The following is a 15,752-nucleotide window of genomic DNA, read 5'->3' as shown; positions in this document are numbered from 1 at the left end:
CAAAAAAGGAGAGGACCTTCATCCTAATATGCGGAGGGGTGCACCACCTGAGTTCGAAGGCGATGTCAATCCCAAGACGGGCGAGGTGGGGGGACCGAAGAATGAACCGTTGAGGTGGGGGGGTGGTGGGGATTGGAGTTATAATGGGAGGGTCACTGATTTTTGAAAATAAGATAAGGTGTTGTTAGGGAGGGGGGGAGGGGGTTGAAGGATGTACTGTAAGAGGGAGGTGGCGCGGCGTGGTGGAGTGTGTTGTGTGAGGTTAGGAAGGGCAGCCGTAAGACAAGACAAGACACAGCACGGAGGTGATCAGATGCAGGATTAGGATGGTTAATTTCCAGAGGGGGGAGTGCAGACGCATCCGTAAGACGGGGTGGCTGAGCTGCGCTGACGATGGTGGCTGAGGGGTTAGGTTAAGCTTGTTGGGCAAAGAAAAGCTTGAGCGCGTCATGGGAAGACACGAGCGAAAGACAAGGGGTGTGGTATTGGTATGGTATTCCGACATGATTGTTTCCACATGGCGTGAGAATGGTCAACGGTTATCTTCGCGGCAGACCATGACATGACATGCACAGAATCGTCCGCCGTCGCCTTTCCTTCTTCTTAGTGCTTACTTACTTGTTGGCTTAACCCCGCCACACCCCCGGGCCAAAACTTTATGAAGACCCAAGAGATCTGATCCTCCACGATGCTGCAGATGCAACTGCCAAGGGTGCATGTCACCGATGATGCTGCATTGAGTAGTCTTGGCCGAATGAATTGATCTTGGGTGGTGGGTGGCTAACCACAAGCTTGTACTGTACTGTACTGTACTGTACTGTATTATCACATGTTAATTATGCAAGTCTGCCGCACTTCACGATACCACTCTTCTTCTCGTATCCTGAACATTGCACCATTCTATACTTGGTCGACGACGACGACGTCAGGGGAATTGAATACGTAAAAATATACTTGGGTCGAGCCATGTGGCTAGGGTTTGGTGGCATCTCACAGGTCCAAATCCATATCTGAAAACGAAGCCCATCTCCGTTGGTGTGTGTGTGCCCCGACGCTTCGGCACGTAATACCATGTTCCATCAGGCAAAGATGATGTGAGGGAATTTTTACCGCCTTATGCCCGCCCACTTCAACCTCGTATTGCTCCCTCCAAGCTATCGATTTCTTCCTTTCCTAGCACAATGCAAGCAACTCGGGGCCGCCCATAAAGTGCGGAGTTCCAACATGATGGTTTTAGGCGGCTTACTATGGAGAAGGGGGCGCCCGTCGACGCAGGGTCTAGATGCCCTGAGCAGATTGTGGCTGAGTGGCTTTCTTTTGTGTAAATTTGGGGGGAAAAATTATATGCCTCGGATACTCTGCAATACCGAGCTACGAGCTACATACAGCATGTGAGATTTTCTCACAACGATGATGAGGGCACACATGCGGGATTTTGCTCCGTGAAGGCCGCATTGTTTGGGGTTTGCCTTCTTTCCCATCTACCGTGTTTGAGCGGTTTGCCAAGCTGAGCGGCGTGGCTAACCATGGAGCCGCATGGCGATTAAGTTTCGGAGTGTAAAACAGCTTTCCAACGACCGCCTCAGGCAGTCCTTTGGGAGGCACGCCGTAGGGGCGTTCTTGTCGCAGCCTCGCGTGTCAGGATTGGCAATAGACCCATTTCTGCAGCGCGTCGGCTAACGTACGTTTTAGTGTGGGCTTGCGAACGTGTGACTTGGGAACGACATAGGTGCACCTACGGACAATGGCAACAGAACAAAGTCCGTGACTCGGGTCCCGGCGGTCACGATACTCTGCTGCTGCCGCGTGCCTTGACACTACAACACCGAGCTCACCGGCTTTGCTTTTCTTTCGGCCGCCCAGAGTCACGGTCCGAGTGTTTTGGTCGCTTGGTTCAGGCGTGCCGTGGACAAAGACGGTTTTGTTCTTGGACGCTTTTCTTGTCTTGTTTATCTCGCACGAGGGTAGAGGTGCTTGCACAAGGAGCCGTTGGCTTCACCCTGGCTGGGGTTTCAGGCACCGTGGGCACTGGGCAGGGATAAGCAGTTACCTCGTTTTAGCATTTTGCAGTTGCATCCCTGGGATGATCAGACTTTCGTATTCTTGGACTCGCTCGGCTGCAGGTCCCACTTGGCTTTTAGATCAGCCCGCCTTACGCTGGGCACTCTCGTTGCCACCTCCAGCCTTGCCCGTCGATGCAATGGTAGATCTGATCTCATCGCACATCTTACAACATGTTAACCATGCGGTGTGTCTGGCTCAAGTTACGTAGCTTCCCGCGTTGCACCCTGGGGTCTGACGACATGTCTAAAACCCTATCGCCGCTGCCATTGCCGTCAACACGCTCTCCGCGGATCTGATCATCATGCTATTGATCCAACAGGGCCCGGGGCAGGAGTGATACTCGGTGTAATTACACCGTCAGCACGCGCGCTACCAGCTGTCGGTAATTCCTACTAACCTCCATTGTTCGCGTGCGATAGGCCTGAGCCCCAGGAGTCCCCGGCCATTCAAACCCTCATGCACGCGAACGGTCTGGATGTCACAGCCTACAGCACCCCTGGATTCGCTGTGCTGCGAGAGCGAGCTAGGCCACAACACCCACCGTTGGCAAGGCGCACGCACTAGGTTTTCTGTCTTAATCTCTCGTCTTAAACCCGCGGGCGCTCTGCCATTGCCTTTTTCTATATCCTTGTTTGCCGTACAACTGTACTGTACCTGACTCATCCTTCACGTCGACGTTGGTCGCACGATGCCAAATCCCTCCTGTTTCTTCACAGTATGTATCATGCACCGGCGGATAGAGAAACACTGCCATTGCCGTTGCAAATGCTAATCCTTCTTGGCTACAGTTCGCTCCTTTGCTATCGTTTACTCAATAAGCATATGACTTCCTGATCACCTTTGTTTTTTAATCCCCTTCTTTGTCAACTTCCCCTTGTCATCGATCTGCGCATAGCCCTGTTCCGTTATAACACCGCTCCTATCGGAACAAGTCCTGTATTGTTTCCGCAACTGGGACAGGGAAAACACGACCGGACACCGAACCCTTTCCTTTAGTTCCTCGACAACTCTTTTCTTCATCCCCAGTTATCGCGGGAAAGCAGACAATGTTGCACCTACTGCTTTGCGCAGTGGTCTTCTGCCAGTCTGCCCTCGCCCTTAGCGACACCGTCGATTTAGGGTATGCACGCTACCGCGGACTCGACATTGGCAATGGCGTTATACGCTGGGCTGGCATGCGGTACGCACGCAATGTCGCTCGCGACAAAGGTCTACGCTTCACCGCACCCCAGGACCCTCTCGACCAACCCGGTGTATCTGACGCGACCAAGGTAATAAGCAAACCTCATAAACTAGGCAACAACCACTAACAAGTCATAGTTTGGACCTGTTTGCATCGGCACAGGCACTGAACTGAAGGCTGAGTTTGGGGGAGAGCATTCGGAAGATTGTCTGTTCATCAACGTCTTTGCCCCTTCAAAAGCTACAAACGAGACTAAGCTGCCTGTTTACGTCTTCATTCAAGGTGGTGGATTCAGCGTCAACGGTAATGCAAACTACAACGGCGCAGACTTGATCGATGCAGGTGACGAAGATATGGTCGTCGTCAACTTCAACTACAGAGTGGGACCCTATGGTTTCTTGGCCGGACGTGAGATTGTTGAAAACTCAACCCTGAGCTTGAACAACGGTTTGAAGGATCAAAGACAGGCGCTCAAGTGGGTCCAAAAGCACATTCAACAATTTGGTGGAGACCCAGGTCACGTAACGATTGGAGGTGCGAGTGCGGGTGGAGGCTCCGTTGTTCTCCAGCTGACGGCCTTTGGTGGCCGAAACGATGGTCTCTTCCATGCTGCGGCCGCCGAATCACCTGCCTTTCCACCTATCCGCGACGTCGAGAACAGTCAGTGGCAATTCGACGCGCTGCTGAAGCAAACGGGCTGCGCGGACATGCACTGCATGGCTTCTATGGATGCTGTTAAGTTCCAAAAAGCGGTCAGGAATATGAAGGAACCGTTTCCAGGCGCTAAGAACCCACCCCTTTACGCCTGGAACCCTACCCTCGACAAAGACTTTATCCAGGACTTCACATTTAACGAATTGAAGAACGGGCGATATGTCAACGTACCATGCATCTTCGGCGTCGCCACGAATGACGGTATCAACTTCACCCCGAAAACCATCATGTCTCAGTCAATGTCTCAAGAGTTCCTCACCGACCAGTTTCCCAGCATCAACTTCAACCAGGTCCGCCAAGCTTGGGATGCCAACATGGCATCGACTGCCGATGCTCGGTGGAGAACGGTGACGGCCAATATTTACGGCCACATCCGATACACGTGCCCGACGCTCAACATCACGGATACATACGCCAAGAACGACACCAACCCGACATGGCAATATCGATGGAACGTCGGAACCGCCTCGCACGTTGGGGAGCTACTGCCGATCTGGAACAATGCCACCTCCGCTTCTGGTGTCTTTGTTCAGGCTTACTGGGCATCCTTTATTCGAAGTTATGACCCCAACAAGCACGCAGCTGCATTTCTCCTTGCCAAGGGCTCCACACTGAACAGTCCGATGTGGCAAGACTCCAATCTCACTCAGGAGAAGAGGTTGGTTTTCAACGACAACGACGATGTTGGCATGGAAACCATTTCGAAGGAGGAGTGGCAGCGGTGCGAAGTCATCAACGACATGGGATTGCACATGAAGCAGTAAGTATGGTGATTAGCTTACATACCTGATACTACAGACACTAACACATACACAGACCAGCTGCTGCTGGCAACACCGCTTCCTCTGGCTCCAGCACTGGCTCCACGGCCTCTGGCTCTCTCTCAGGCGGTCCGAGCAGTCCGAACAACCCACCCAGTTCGGGCGGCTCCTCCACTCCAGCCGACCTTCACAAGTCATTAGGAAATCAACACACTCCCCTTTCTTCGACATACATGGCTGCTATTGCTATACTGCTGGGTCTTGCCCAGTGGAGTTGCACTTGAAGCGCCACACGCGTTACGGGAACTTTTCTCCCAATGTTTTTACTATCAGTTTACTCCTTCGAGAGTTATATTCGGGCTTCAGACATTTGTCTCGCCACGGGCTTTGAGCCCGGAAGATTGGATGCAAATCACCATGGCACCATCACAACAAGATTGCGTTGCGTGGCAACAGAACCTCCAGTTTCACGCTTTCGGTAGCATTGTCTCAGCGCACCCCGCAGAGCGCGACATCCGAGTTTGTATCATCGGTCATCGGGATATAGAGCGATGCAACAAGACGGGACAAGATCAGATGCAATGAGTATAGAAGCATCCGTCGATCTAGAGCATCACGTGGACATATATATCCCATACATGGAGAACAGAACACAAAGAGCACATGGCCATTTCTCTTTCCGTCTAATTACACTCAAGCACGAGTTTTCATAATCCTTGTAAATAGTATCATATCAATTAATCGGCTTCAGCCTTTTCACTCATCACGATGCTGGCCAATCTCGTCACTCAAGTCTTACTGTTGATGTTCACTTGCAAGACATGTTTCACGGTGAATGGCTGGATGCTTCAGAACGGTCTCTGCACATTGTGTGGTGACTGTGTATTCACCTTGCGTGCCAATTACGCACTTTAAGGCGTTTGCTCCCACTGACCCACCAAGCGCACACTCAATCTCGTTGGCTATCAGCTGTCTGGGATTAGTTGTCGCATAGCTACCCGATCTATTGCGCAATATCATGCATTATCAGCAATTCACGACGTCTTCTGGAGGATGGTCAGTGGGCAACCCGCATAGTAGTCGTCGTGATAGTTACAACGAAGACGTCACCGACTGCTTGTCAAACATGTCACTGGACAGCGCAAATCGGACTCAAGGTGAAGTTGACAATGGGTATGGGTCTGTGATTCCAGATTTCTTGTCGGACACTTCCTTCTCACTGGCTGCAACATTGCAAATGCCAGTTGATGCAGAGCACTCAGACGACGACGAGGACGCTTTCCAGGGTAGTCCAACCTTCACTGCAACACTACAAGCCCCATTCCAACAGCCAGACGTCCACTTTCTCGCCTCCACCTTCGCACCTTCCACTCCCCCTCGCACAAACCCCATCCAGCAGTCACGACACACACGCCCATCCCACCTCCACCTCCACCTCCACCGCCGACCATCCACCATGTCCGCCTTCTCCTTCGAGCAAGCAACAACAAAGAAAGCCACCTACTACTCCCACGCCCTCAGCTCATCCGACAAACTCGCGCTCGCCCACGGCGAAAAAAACCACAACCACAAGGAATGGACACCTAAGGATCTGGTCACTCACCATGAAGCCCGCAAGGACCTCGTCCCTGGTGGTGTGATGCCCAAGATGGACAAGGTGCGCGCGCTTGCTGGGATCGAATGTGATAGACAGGATAGTCGGCGTGCGCTCGCCCAAGAAGTTAAAGACCAGGTGGGTACAACGTTTATGTGGCGTGTGGGGGTTTTTGCTGATGATGTGAGAAAGGGAAAGGAGGAGGGTGCGGGTTATACCTACACCTACGACTACGCTGGACGAATGCAGATGACTTCTGATACACCATCGCCGCCTTCACTTTCACTTTCACCACGGCGGCCCTCCCTCCCACTTAGTCAGTCTTACCCTAACCTCACCATCGCCACCACCACCTCTACTACTTCTTCCCACCACGTCCGCGCCACAAGCACCGGCGACTACTTCTCCCACCACCAACAACCCCGATCTACCCGCCCCGCCCGCCGCTCCGCCCATCGCGCCAGTCGCAACATCTCCCCTCTAGCATCTGTCTCAGGCACATCGTCTGATTCCTCGACTCGTGTTCGCAGCCCCTTGGCGCAAGAGGTGCGGTTTCGACGCAATCCAGAGGTTACGTTTGATGCGTTTCTTGTGCCGCATAAGTCGGGGAAGGGGGAGGCGTTTGTTGATGCGGTGAATGCGCGGGGCGTGGAGGAGGGAAAGATGGGAGTGGGGGTCGAGGATGGTGGGGAGGTGAAGGGCATGGGGAGGATAGGGAGGTTGGGTAAGATGCCTTCCATGTCGTCGTTGTTGGGTTGACGGTGTTTGCCAGTATGGGTGGGGGAGGATGGCATTTTTTTTGGTGGAGAACAGGTTTCTGAGACGTGATATTTTATACGGTGCATATCCAAGTGTGTAGCCTTGAACTGTGATTTGAGACAAAGAACATGCTGCAGGACAATGTCTACAGTTTGACGAGTTTGACGAATAAGAATTATTCATCTATTTTCTTTTTTATGTCTTCTTTTCCACTAATAGAAGCTTTCTTGTTCTACATTGGTGTAAGATTCATAATACAGCTAGTGCGGCGACGTTTAATCCTAATTGACAGTGCACTTGCGATGAAGAAGTGAGGACACAAGTGTAAAAGATGGGCGCGGCGCTAGTGGGAAAAAAGAGTAGTGTTAAACTGATGCTTTCTATCCTTTCCTTTCGGATAATATCTCTGTTGTGTACTCGAAAAGCTGTTTACTGGTGTGTTAACGATGTAGCTGCTTTCTTCTAAGGAACTTTTTTACCAACTGCAAGGGTGCCGGTACTAACAACATGGCTACGATAAAAGATTATATGCGGTGCGCGGTACGAAAGTGCTAACACCGGATACGGTACATTAACGGTTCTAGGGAACTATATACCTTTCATTTGAAGCTAGTTCCAACGCGGTGGCGCGACAAGGATACTTAATATCCGCCCATACAAGCACCCACGCGTGACACAACCACAATCTATCTGCGATATTACAACCCTGGAATCCGGAATTGTGGGGTCCAAACTATAATAAACCAACTACATCTCCACCCAGCTCATCCCGCATTTTCCAAATTCACCACCGTCGCAATGTTATTCCTACTCGCACCTATCCTGCCCCTCTTCCTCCTTGTCCTCCTCCTCCCCAGCGCCTTTGCCGCGCCCGTCGACAACGCCGCCGCCGCAGTAACCGTAGGCAAAATTCGCGGCGTCCGCGACCCAATCTATCACCTCTATCTCCAAGCTAGCTCCAAGAACGGTACGTACGTCAAATAACCCCTTCCTCCCACACCCACATCCCGCCTCCCCTTTTACCTACTAAACCCTCTCAGCATCCACACCCGTGCTCGGCCCCGAAAGCGCCGCCGACACCTTCACAATCGGCGGCACCATCCAATCGGCGAAAACAAGCAAATACCTAAACATCGGCACGGCGTCGACGAGTTACAAGCCGCTGGTTTGGGGCGCCACTGCGCAGACGACGGCGTGGGGGTTGGAGGGTGATACGATTATTACTGTGCAGGGGAGTAGTTATGGGAGACGTGAGTTTTTTTCTTTTCCTTCTCCTCTGATATTTGAGCGTTGGATTGACTGCTAATTGCGTGTGGGTGGGTGTATGCAGAGCTGAACTTCTTGGTATGCGCATCGGTGGATGTAGCAGCTAGGTATTACGATTTGTTCTTGCAGATGGGGAGTGATGTGCCGAGCGGGAGGTCGTGTAGCAATTATCAGACTATACATTTGCCGTGTTTGTGCTAGAAGGCAGAGGGGGTGGGTAAGTAGTTATCGGAGTTGGAAGTCGGCCTAGATTATTGTGTGAAATACAGTAGAGTTTACTTTTTTTTTCTGGTATGATACAGATGTGGCATTGCAAGACATTTGTACGGGAAGGATGGTTTAATACAAGCACCCGTCCGCAATTCCCACACCTCAGCCACCTCCAAAGATACTAGAGACTGGGTCGGCTAAGGGCTCCCTCGCTCCGGACTCAGTATCGCCATAGACTAGCCCTCGCATAGGAAGAGTTGGAAGAGAGTCGGCGTTGCCAGAATTATTTCCACCTTCTTTCCTGGCTTCCTTCGCACCTTTCGAAGTCTTTGCTTTCTTCTGTGGCTTGTTCGTTGCTTTTACGTCAGCAACACCATAGCGATGGTACTTGTGTCGATTTGGACGACCAAAAACCTGCTGAGGCGTTTTCAGCAGCGCGAAACTAGCCTGTCCCTCAGCTTCCTCGTCATCCACAGGCAGAATCTGTGCATTCTGGATGATCTCAATGATACCTGCGTCATCCTCCAACTCCTTCGCTTCCTGATGATCGGCACGCGACATCTTCTTTGCGCGGTTGAAGATTGCATGCTCAATTGTATTCTCGAGCACCAAAGTCTCAACAATTACCTCCTTGGTCTGGCCGATCCTGTGCGAACGCTTGATAGCCTGAGCCTCTAGGCCCGGCCTGTTGATTGGATTGACGATGAGCACAACGCTTGCGGCGTTTAGATTTAGTCCTAGAGCACCACATGCGACATCGATCAACAGGACCCGCACGTCCGGATGTTCGTTGAACAAGCGCACATACTCGGAACGTAATGTGTTTTCCAATGTTCTGGCGTAGATGCGGTGGTTGACGTACATTAGCTCGAGGCATTGAGCAATGTAGAAAGCCGCATTGTCGCCATCGTAGAAGATGATGATCTTATCGGTCGCTTGATGTTGCATTACCTTATCCAGGAGATATGTGAGCTTGGCTGATGTTGTACCCACCAACCGTGTGTTGCAGAGGCTAGAATCCACAGGCAAGTTCGCAATCTCTTCTGCAAGAGTGAGCTTGCGCTTCTTTGGACGAACTGGAGACTCTAGCATTATGGTATCCTCGGTATTCTTTGAAAGCTTGTCCGCTGACGGGTTTTTAGGAGAACTTTTGCTTGCTATTGCTGGCGCTCGGCGACCTGCCAATGGCTGTTGATCTCCGACTAACGACGATGGCACTCCAGTCTTCTGCAATGGCGAGCTAGCGACTGCCTTCTCACCCATATCTCTCGCTTTCACAGTCTGTCCTACAAGCTCAAGCCCATTGGTAGGATCTTGTGAGAGCAGGTTGCTGTCGACATGCAGCTGCCCTTCAATCATTTGTGTAACTCCAATCATCGTTGGATCTGCTGGATGTATAAGTGCGAAAGCCTCTTTTGAATCTTCTGGCCAGTTCTCGACAGCCATACCCACTTCGTGTGCTTTGCTGAGCGCGGTCCACGATTTAGAAGTCGCCAGTTTGGAAACGGCTTGACTGCTTTCAAGGAGAGATTGGGCATCTTCGTGTGAGCAGGTCTTGTCTTTTTTCGCAAGATACTTGCTACTGGCTTCAAGCGTCGAGACCACATCGGAAAGACTAAAACCCGTCCAGGTGAAGTTCGACTGCCGTAAATTCATGATAAGACGATGGCGATCCTTCACACTGTTCTTATGAAATAGATAGTCGACGTCTGTTCGCTCGCTGGTAATTGCATTCGCTCGCAGAACCTGAATGAAGAGGTTGGCTGTCATTTTGTCAAACCAACATGGCTGAAGGAATACGACGCGGTGATGCATCGGAGGTAGAACGATGTCCTTCTCAACGTCTTCCGCGCGTGTTTTGACCACTAAACCCTGTAGTGTCCGAAGAAAGCATGACGAGAAACCCGAGTAGGTCTTTCGATAATGGTGCTCATGACGGTAGATGTAGTCGTCCCATTCAAGTTTTCCCTCGGAACTATCACACCAAGGTCGAACCATCAGGAAATTTGAGGCCAACTGTCCCAATGCTTTGGCTGCCTTGATGTTGTCTGGATCCAACCCAAACGTTTTCCTCTTCTCGATGGCCAGCTCGCGTTGTAACGCGGGGTCACAGCCGTCTAGATCCATTGTAGACATGTCGACTTCGACACCAACCAAGTTCTTCGCAGGCGCTGAGGCAAACGTCAGTCGATATGAATAACTAGAATTCGCGGTACTTACTTCCTGATACGACCCATCGCCTCTCTGCTTGGATCTGCTTTGCCAATAGTACTGCATTGGAGAGTGAGCTTGAGAAAGAATGGCCTTCATCGATGATGATCCGTAGCCAGTGTACCCTCTTCAATGGCGACTCATAGACTGAGTCGGCGTTGATGCAATTACAGTCAGGGATTCTGGTAGAGCCAATATAAGGACATTCACAATTACGACCGACCCCAGAAACAACTCGTCGCCCAAGGTCATCTTTTCCGTCTTGGATTTCTTGCTCGAAACGATTGCGAGTGAATAGAACTACATCATACTTCATAAGCTTGGTGGGCGCTGGCAATTCACTTTGGAACTCCATGTTGTCGCCGAGCTCCTGGGTATTCTTGGCTTTGTTACCACGCTTAGGTATGGAATCTACCACAAGAACTTTGAGGCCACCCTGAAGGACGTGCTTGTGTATCTCCGACTGCCATTGATGCAACAAGTTCCGTGGCACCACAATAATTGTAGCAGAAGATAATACCAGCTGACGTGGTGGTGGGATCCTGGTATTTCTATTTATCCGGGGAAGATCAAGCGGTATCTCGTAGAATGGCATATTCCGCTCGAGAGTGTCTTTTAAGTTTGTTAGATCTCCAACACCATTTTCTTCAGACTCTTCTAGAAAGGCCTTTGCTGGTATAGAGTACCTCCCCATGATTGAGGCTGCCATATCTGCCAGCGACCCGACCCTATCGCGGATAGGAGATGGAGGCTGGTATGCGGCCGGAATCTTTGGCAGATGGTGTTTACTTGCTAGTATGACTGCCAGGCAAATGATTGTCTTCCCCAGGCCCATGGTCTCTGCTAAAATGCCACCTCGATTTGTCTCATAGTACCGAGGCTCCTGCAGAAAAGATCCATCTCGAGCACCAAAATAAAACCTCTGTCCAGTAGGTGATGTACGGGTCTCCAGTCGCGGATCAAGTTGCAGCTGTGGCGCAGCCTCTCGCTGCAACATGAGGCTCGCAGAACGTGCCTGATAAGCGTATAGCCTCGTCTTCAGTCCTGCAAGTGCTTGTTCGCCATGCTCTTCCCATTCGGAGGCGGTTGCAGACTTGAGTAGATCATGTACTGCGGCTCGGGTATAACGGTTCTTGATCGAACCCGGATCTGGCGCAGGCGATGGCAAAGTATTAAAAAGGTAATATAACGAGGATAGCTCCGGTTCTGCCCATGGGTCGAAGCAACACACGTCACCCGCTCTGTAATCCCCATGCCAAGCCTTTGGTGAGATATCAATGCTCTGGAGCAGCTGTCGCAGGGATCCCTTCAAACTCTTGCTATTACGATCGATTGAGCGGCGGCCCCAGTCTTCTGGAAGTACATATACGCGAACAAGCTTATGGAGATTCGTGCTTGTATATGGTGGTCGGTGCAAGAAGAGCCGTATCCAGCGTGCCTCGAGTAGCCGTGCAGCTTCTTCGCCAATACTGATTTTAAGTTCATCTGGTAGCTCATGAGGGACAATTTCTATCCATTCCGTACGCGACGGCGATTCCTGACTGATATTGGCTGGCTGTTTGATGTGAAGACAGCCAAGCGCTATGTACCTATCGAGATCACCCCCAGGAGTCGCATTAGTTGGCGACGATACGGAATTCACCGGCTTAGGCGCCATGTATGTAACCGATGGTCGAGAGTGAGAAGAGAAACATGTCGTTTCGATGGGATCTTGTCGTTGATAGTTTTCGGTGGGTGCTGCATCTGTTCGTGCTGTGTGATGAGCATGCGTGCTGCCTGTGGCAAGCCAAGAGGCAGGTGTCTCAACTAAAGTTGGTCCACTCATTGCACATACACATTTCACGCCGGAGTTAGAGAGGCTGTACAACTCAGAGACAAAGATTTAATTTTCAATTGGGAAATGAGGCTCAGCATAAATGCAGGTGAGGCAACTGCCAAGAACTAAGCGCACGGCCTCGGAGATTTGCGCTAACTGCTTCAGTAAGTGAGAACGATGATGTCTAAAAGCGCATTTGTGCAGAACATCTATCGGTGAAGTCCTTGATGTAGTGTACTTTTTTGAACGCCAGAACGCCGTGCTGAAAGTGACCTTGCTCATCTCATCTCTTGCTGACCCTTGGTGCCCTTCACCTTCTCACCTTCTACCCACACGCTCTCCATCGCCTGTCCCAGGATTCGCATACCCTCCTCAATCTCAGCTTCGGTGATGACAAGCGGCGGAACAAACCTCAAAGTGTTTGTACCACAAGTGATGATCAAGAGACCTCTCTCGCGGGCAGCTGTGACAATGGGCGTAGGGTCTACGTCAAGCTGAAGGCCTAGGATCAAGCCCTTGCCTCGAACCTCCTTGATTTGAGTTGAGAAGCGTGCCCTCAGAGCGTCAAAATGCTTGCGGAAAGCTTGTTCTTTAGCAGGTATCGAATCTAGGATCTCTGGAGAGGACAGACGGGACAGGATGTATGAAGCAACACGGGATCCGAGTGGGTTGCCGCCGAATGTGGTGCCATGGTCACCGGTTTTGATATGGTCACATACAAAGTCGTTAACAATAGTAGCTCCAATGGGGAAGCCGTTGCCGAGAGCCTTTGCCGTGGTCACGATATCAGGGTGGCACTCCTTGGGGTATCCTGCGTGTGCCCAGAAAGTGCCAGTTCGGCCAAGACCACACTGAATCTCATCGAAGATCAGAACTGCACCAACTTCTGTGCAGCGCTTTCGCAGTGCAAGGAGAAATTCAGGTGTCGAGACGTTGACTCCTCCCTCTCCTTGGATAGGCTCGATAATGACACCGCACGTCGCATCGGTAACCAAGTCGTTGATCACGTTTACATCGTTGAATGTTCCGTACTTGAATCCAGGGACCATTGGCGAGAATGGTGTCTGGTATTTTGGGTTTGGTGTTGCGCTCAAACTTCCCATGGTCCGGCCGTGGAATGAGTTGTGGAACGAGACAAACTCGTGCTTGTCTTTGTCTGGTGAAATTGACTTGCCCACTTTGCGCGCGAACTTGATAGCGGCCTCATTGGCCTCAGAGCCACTGTTGCATATAAAAGTGCGGGATGCGCTGGCAAATCCTCCGGTCGCATGCGTGAGCTGGATGAGCTGCTTGGATAAGAGGCCAGTGTGGGGGTTGTGGTAGAGGTTAGACGTGTGCATCAGTTGCTTAGCCTGGATATCTGTCAGTTGAACGCATGGCATGTAGCCAGAATAGACCGTACCTGCTCTCCAATGACCTGAGCTACACCAGCATCGCAGTGCCCAAGCGCATTGACAGCAATACCAGCTGTGAAGTCTAGGTACTTCCTGTTCTCGATATCCCACATCCAACAGCCCTCTCCCTTCTCGAACATTGGTGGTGGGCGCACATAGGTCGGGACCATGTAGGGCAGTTGCTGGTTGATGAGGCCTGCGGTCTTTGAGGTTGCGGGTGGGTCGGGTGTTGGTAATGACGCATCGCGCTGTCAAACGTTAGTATGTGAAAAATGATTGAAATACACCTCAACCTACAGCTATCGAGTCCAGCATGTCCTGAGGCAGGCTTGAGCCTTTGACTGCTGACGCTGCTGACGCATACCGCGCAGAGATGTAGTTGACGCGCGGTGCTCGCAATGCGAGGCACACGCGCTTGGAAGCAATTCGCGAAGCCATTACAAAAGGTACGACACTAACTGTACGAGCGGTGAAAGTCCAGATCGCATGGAAGTACGCGTGGTGACTATTTGACGTGTGACGCAACGGCCAAAATTTTGGGCAGCACGATACGGAGGCGGGCCGAGGTCGGAGGGGTTGCAGGGAAGATAGCGTGGCGCCACAGGAGTAGTCTTTTCTTCGTCGTTCTCTATATGTGCTAGCACGACCTGGTAAATTGTAGGAACAAGAGTTCGCGTTAGTACTTTGACTAGGAAATTCTGATCCTAACTCGAGCGTCGTACTTTGGTATGCCCGTAATTTCTTGTAGAAGAACTTTACCCTAACGTATCACATAAAGAGTCTTTTCTGCTTTGAACTTTTGGGGGGTTATGTATCTGCCTTGCAGAAGTATGATGTTGGCTTGTTCTTGATCACAAGGCAATGAATGCACCCGTCTGAATAGACCGTAATGCAATCAGTAGTCCTTCAACCTGATCATCCGTGTAGGCTGGCATAAAAGGGACATATAAGTCAATATATGGGCAAAGTACGTATTAGCAAGCCATCTCTCTGTCCACACCCAATACTTCATGCTCTTTCTACCATATCATACCTGAGCGTACCGCTTCTATGCAATGTACCAGAAATAAAAGTTGAGGATGATTAAAACGTGAGCTACCAACGAACCAGGTTGCGTTATATATTGCGATAGAAATACCTGTCTTACACCAAAACGAAGTGGGATCCATGCGATTTCAGTAGAGTCGATCAGAAATTAAAATAGTCGTTTTGTCAAGAGGATGGAGGATGAATGGGAGCCAGGTTACACGATAATGGAAAGACGTGGGTGGTTGCCCCACTTAACTACCACTGTCCCCCACCCCAATGAGGGGCAGAAAAATCAGGTACGCCGGCAAGTACGATTACTGCGTGCATAGTATAGTGATATAAACGCCAATACTAGGCTTTTTCTCACCGAAGCAACATCAACGCGAACATTGTTCGCAGCTGTCTGAAAAGTCTCGTTGGTGTAGTTGGTTATCACGTGGGTCTCATATCTTCATATATGACTGCTCTCAGCAGCAGAAATCCCAAGGCCGCCAGTTCGAGTCTGGCACGGGACAATTACTTTTTGCTGAAGCTGCGGCCCAACCTAGTTTTGTTTTTGCTACATGTGATGGCTGTGCTGGACGATCTATGAACTTGTGGAAGCATACAGAGCTTGCAGTTTTTAACCTTTGAATCTTATATCTCTAGCTAGCTTTAAGGTTTGCGATGGTATTTGATAATTCCCATAGGATTACAGTGATAGTGAAAGGCGTTTAGGTTCCTGACCATGTAGCATAGCTGAGAAGATGGT

General features: G+C 50.8%; 3 protein-coding genes across 3 annotated transcripts; 1 reads left to right on the top strand and 2 right to left on the bottom strand.

Annotated features, from left to right (window-relative positions):
• Nucleotides 1–3,110: 3,110 nt before the first annotated feature.
• Nucleotides 3,111–4,725, top strand: PtrM4_111700 (PnbA, Carboxylesterase type B; the record flags this gene model as incomplete). Its single annotated transcript, XM_001935607.2, has 2 exons — nucleotides 3,111–3,335; nucleotides 3,385–4,725. The coding sequence occupies 2 exons, from the start codon at nucleotides 3,111–3,113 to the stop codon at nucleotides 4,723–4,725; spliced, it is 1,566 nt and encodes a 521-aa protein (XP_001935642.2).
• Nucleotides 4,726–8,713: 3,988 nt separating this feature from the next.
• PtrM4_111690 (HepA, Superfamily II DNA-RNA helicase, SNF2 family) lies at nucleotides 8,714–12,419 on the bottom strand (the record flags this gene model as incomplete). Its single annotated transcript, XM_001935610.1, has 2 exons — nucleotides 8,714–10,722; nucleotides 10,772–12,419. The coding sequence occupies 2 exons, from the start codon at nucleotides 12,417–12,419 to the stop codon at nucleotides 8,714–8,716; spliced, it is 3,657 nt and encodes a 1,218-aa protein (XP_001935645.1).
• A 437-nt stretch (nucleotides 12,420–12,856) lies between these two features.
• PtrM4_111680 (ArgD, Ornithine-acetylornithine aminotransferase) lies at nucleotides 12,857–14,410 on the bottom strand (the record flags this gene model as incomplete). The annotated part of the gene is made up of 3 exons (XM_001935611.1): nucleotides 12,857–13,930; nucleotides 13,981–14,220; nucleotides 14,270–14,410. The coding sequence occupies 3 exons, from the start codon at nucleotides 14,408–14,410 to the stop codon at nucleotides 12,857–12,859; spliced, it is 1,455 nt and encodes a 484-aa protein (XP_001935646.1).
• Nucleotides 14,411–15,752: the final 1,342 nt, after the last annotated feature.

This window comes from Pyrenophora tritici-repentis, chromosome 5 (genome assembly GCF_003171515.1).
Source record: "Pyrenophora tritici-repentis strain M4 chromosome 5, whole genome shotgun sequence".
Lineage (NCBI taxonomy): Eukaryota > Fungi > Ascomycota > Dothideomycetes > Pleosporales > Pleosporaceae > Pyrenophora > Pyrenophora tritici-repentis.
The sequence above is the reverse complement of the archived record's forward strand: the minus strand, read 5'-3'. Positions and strand labels throughout refer to the sequence as shown.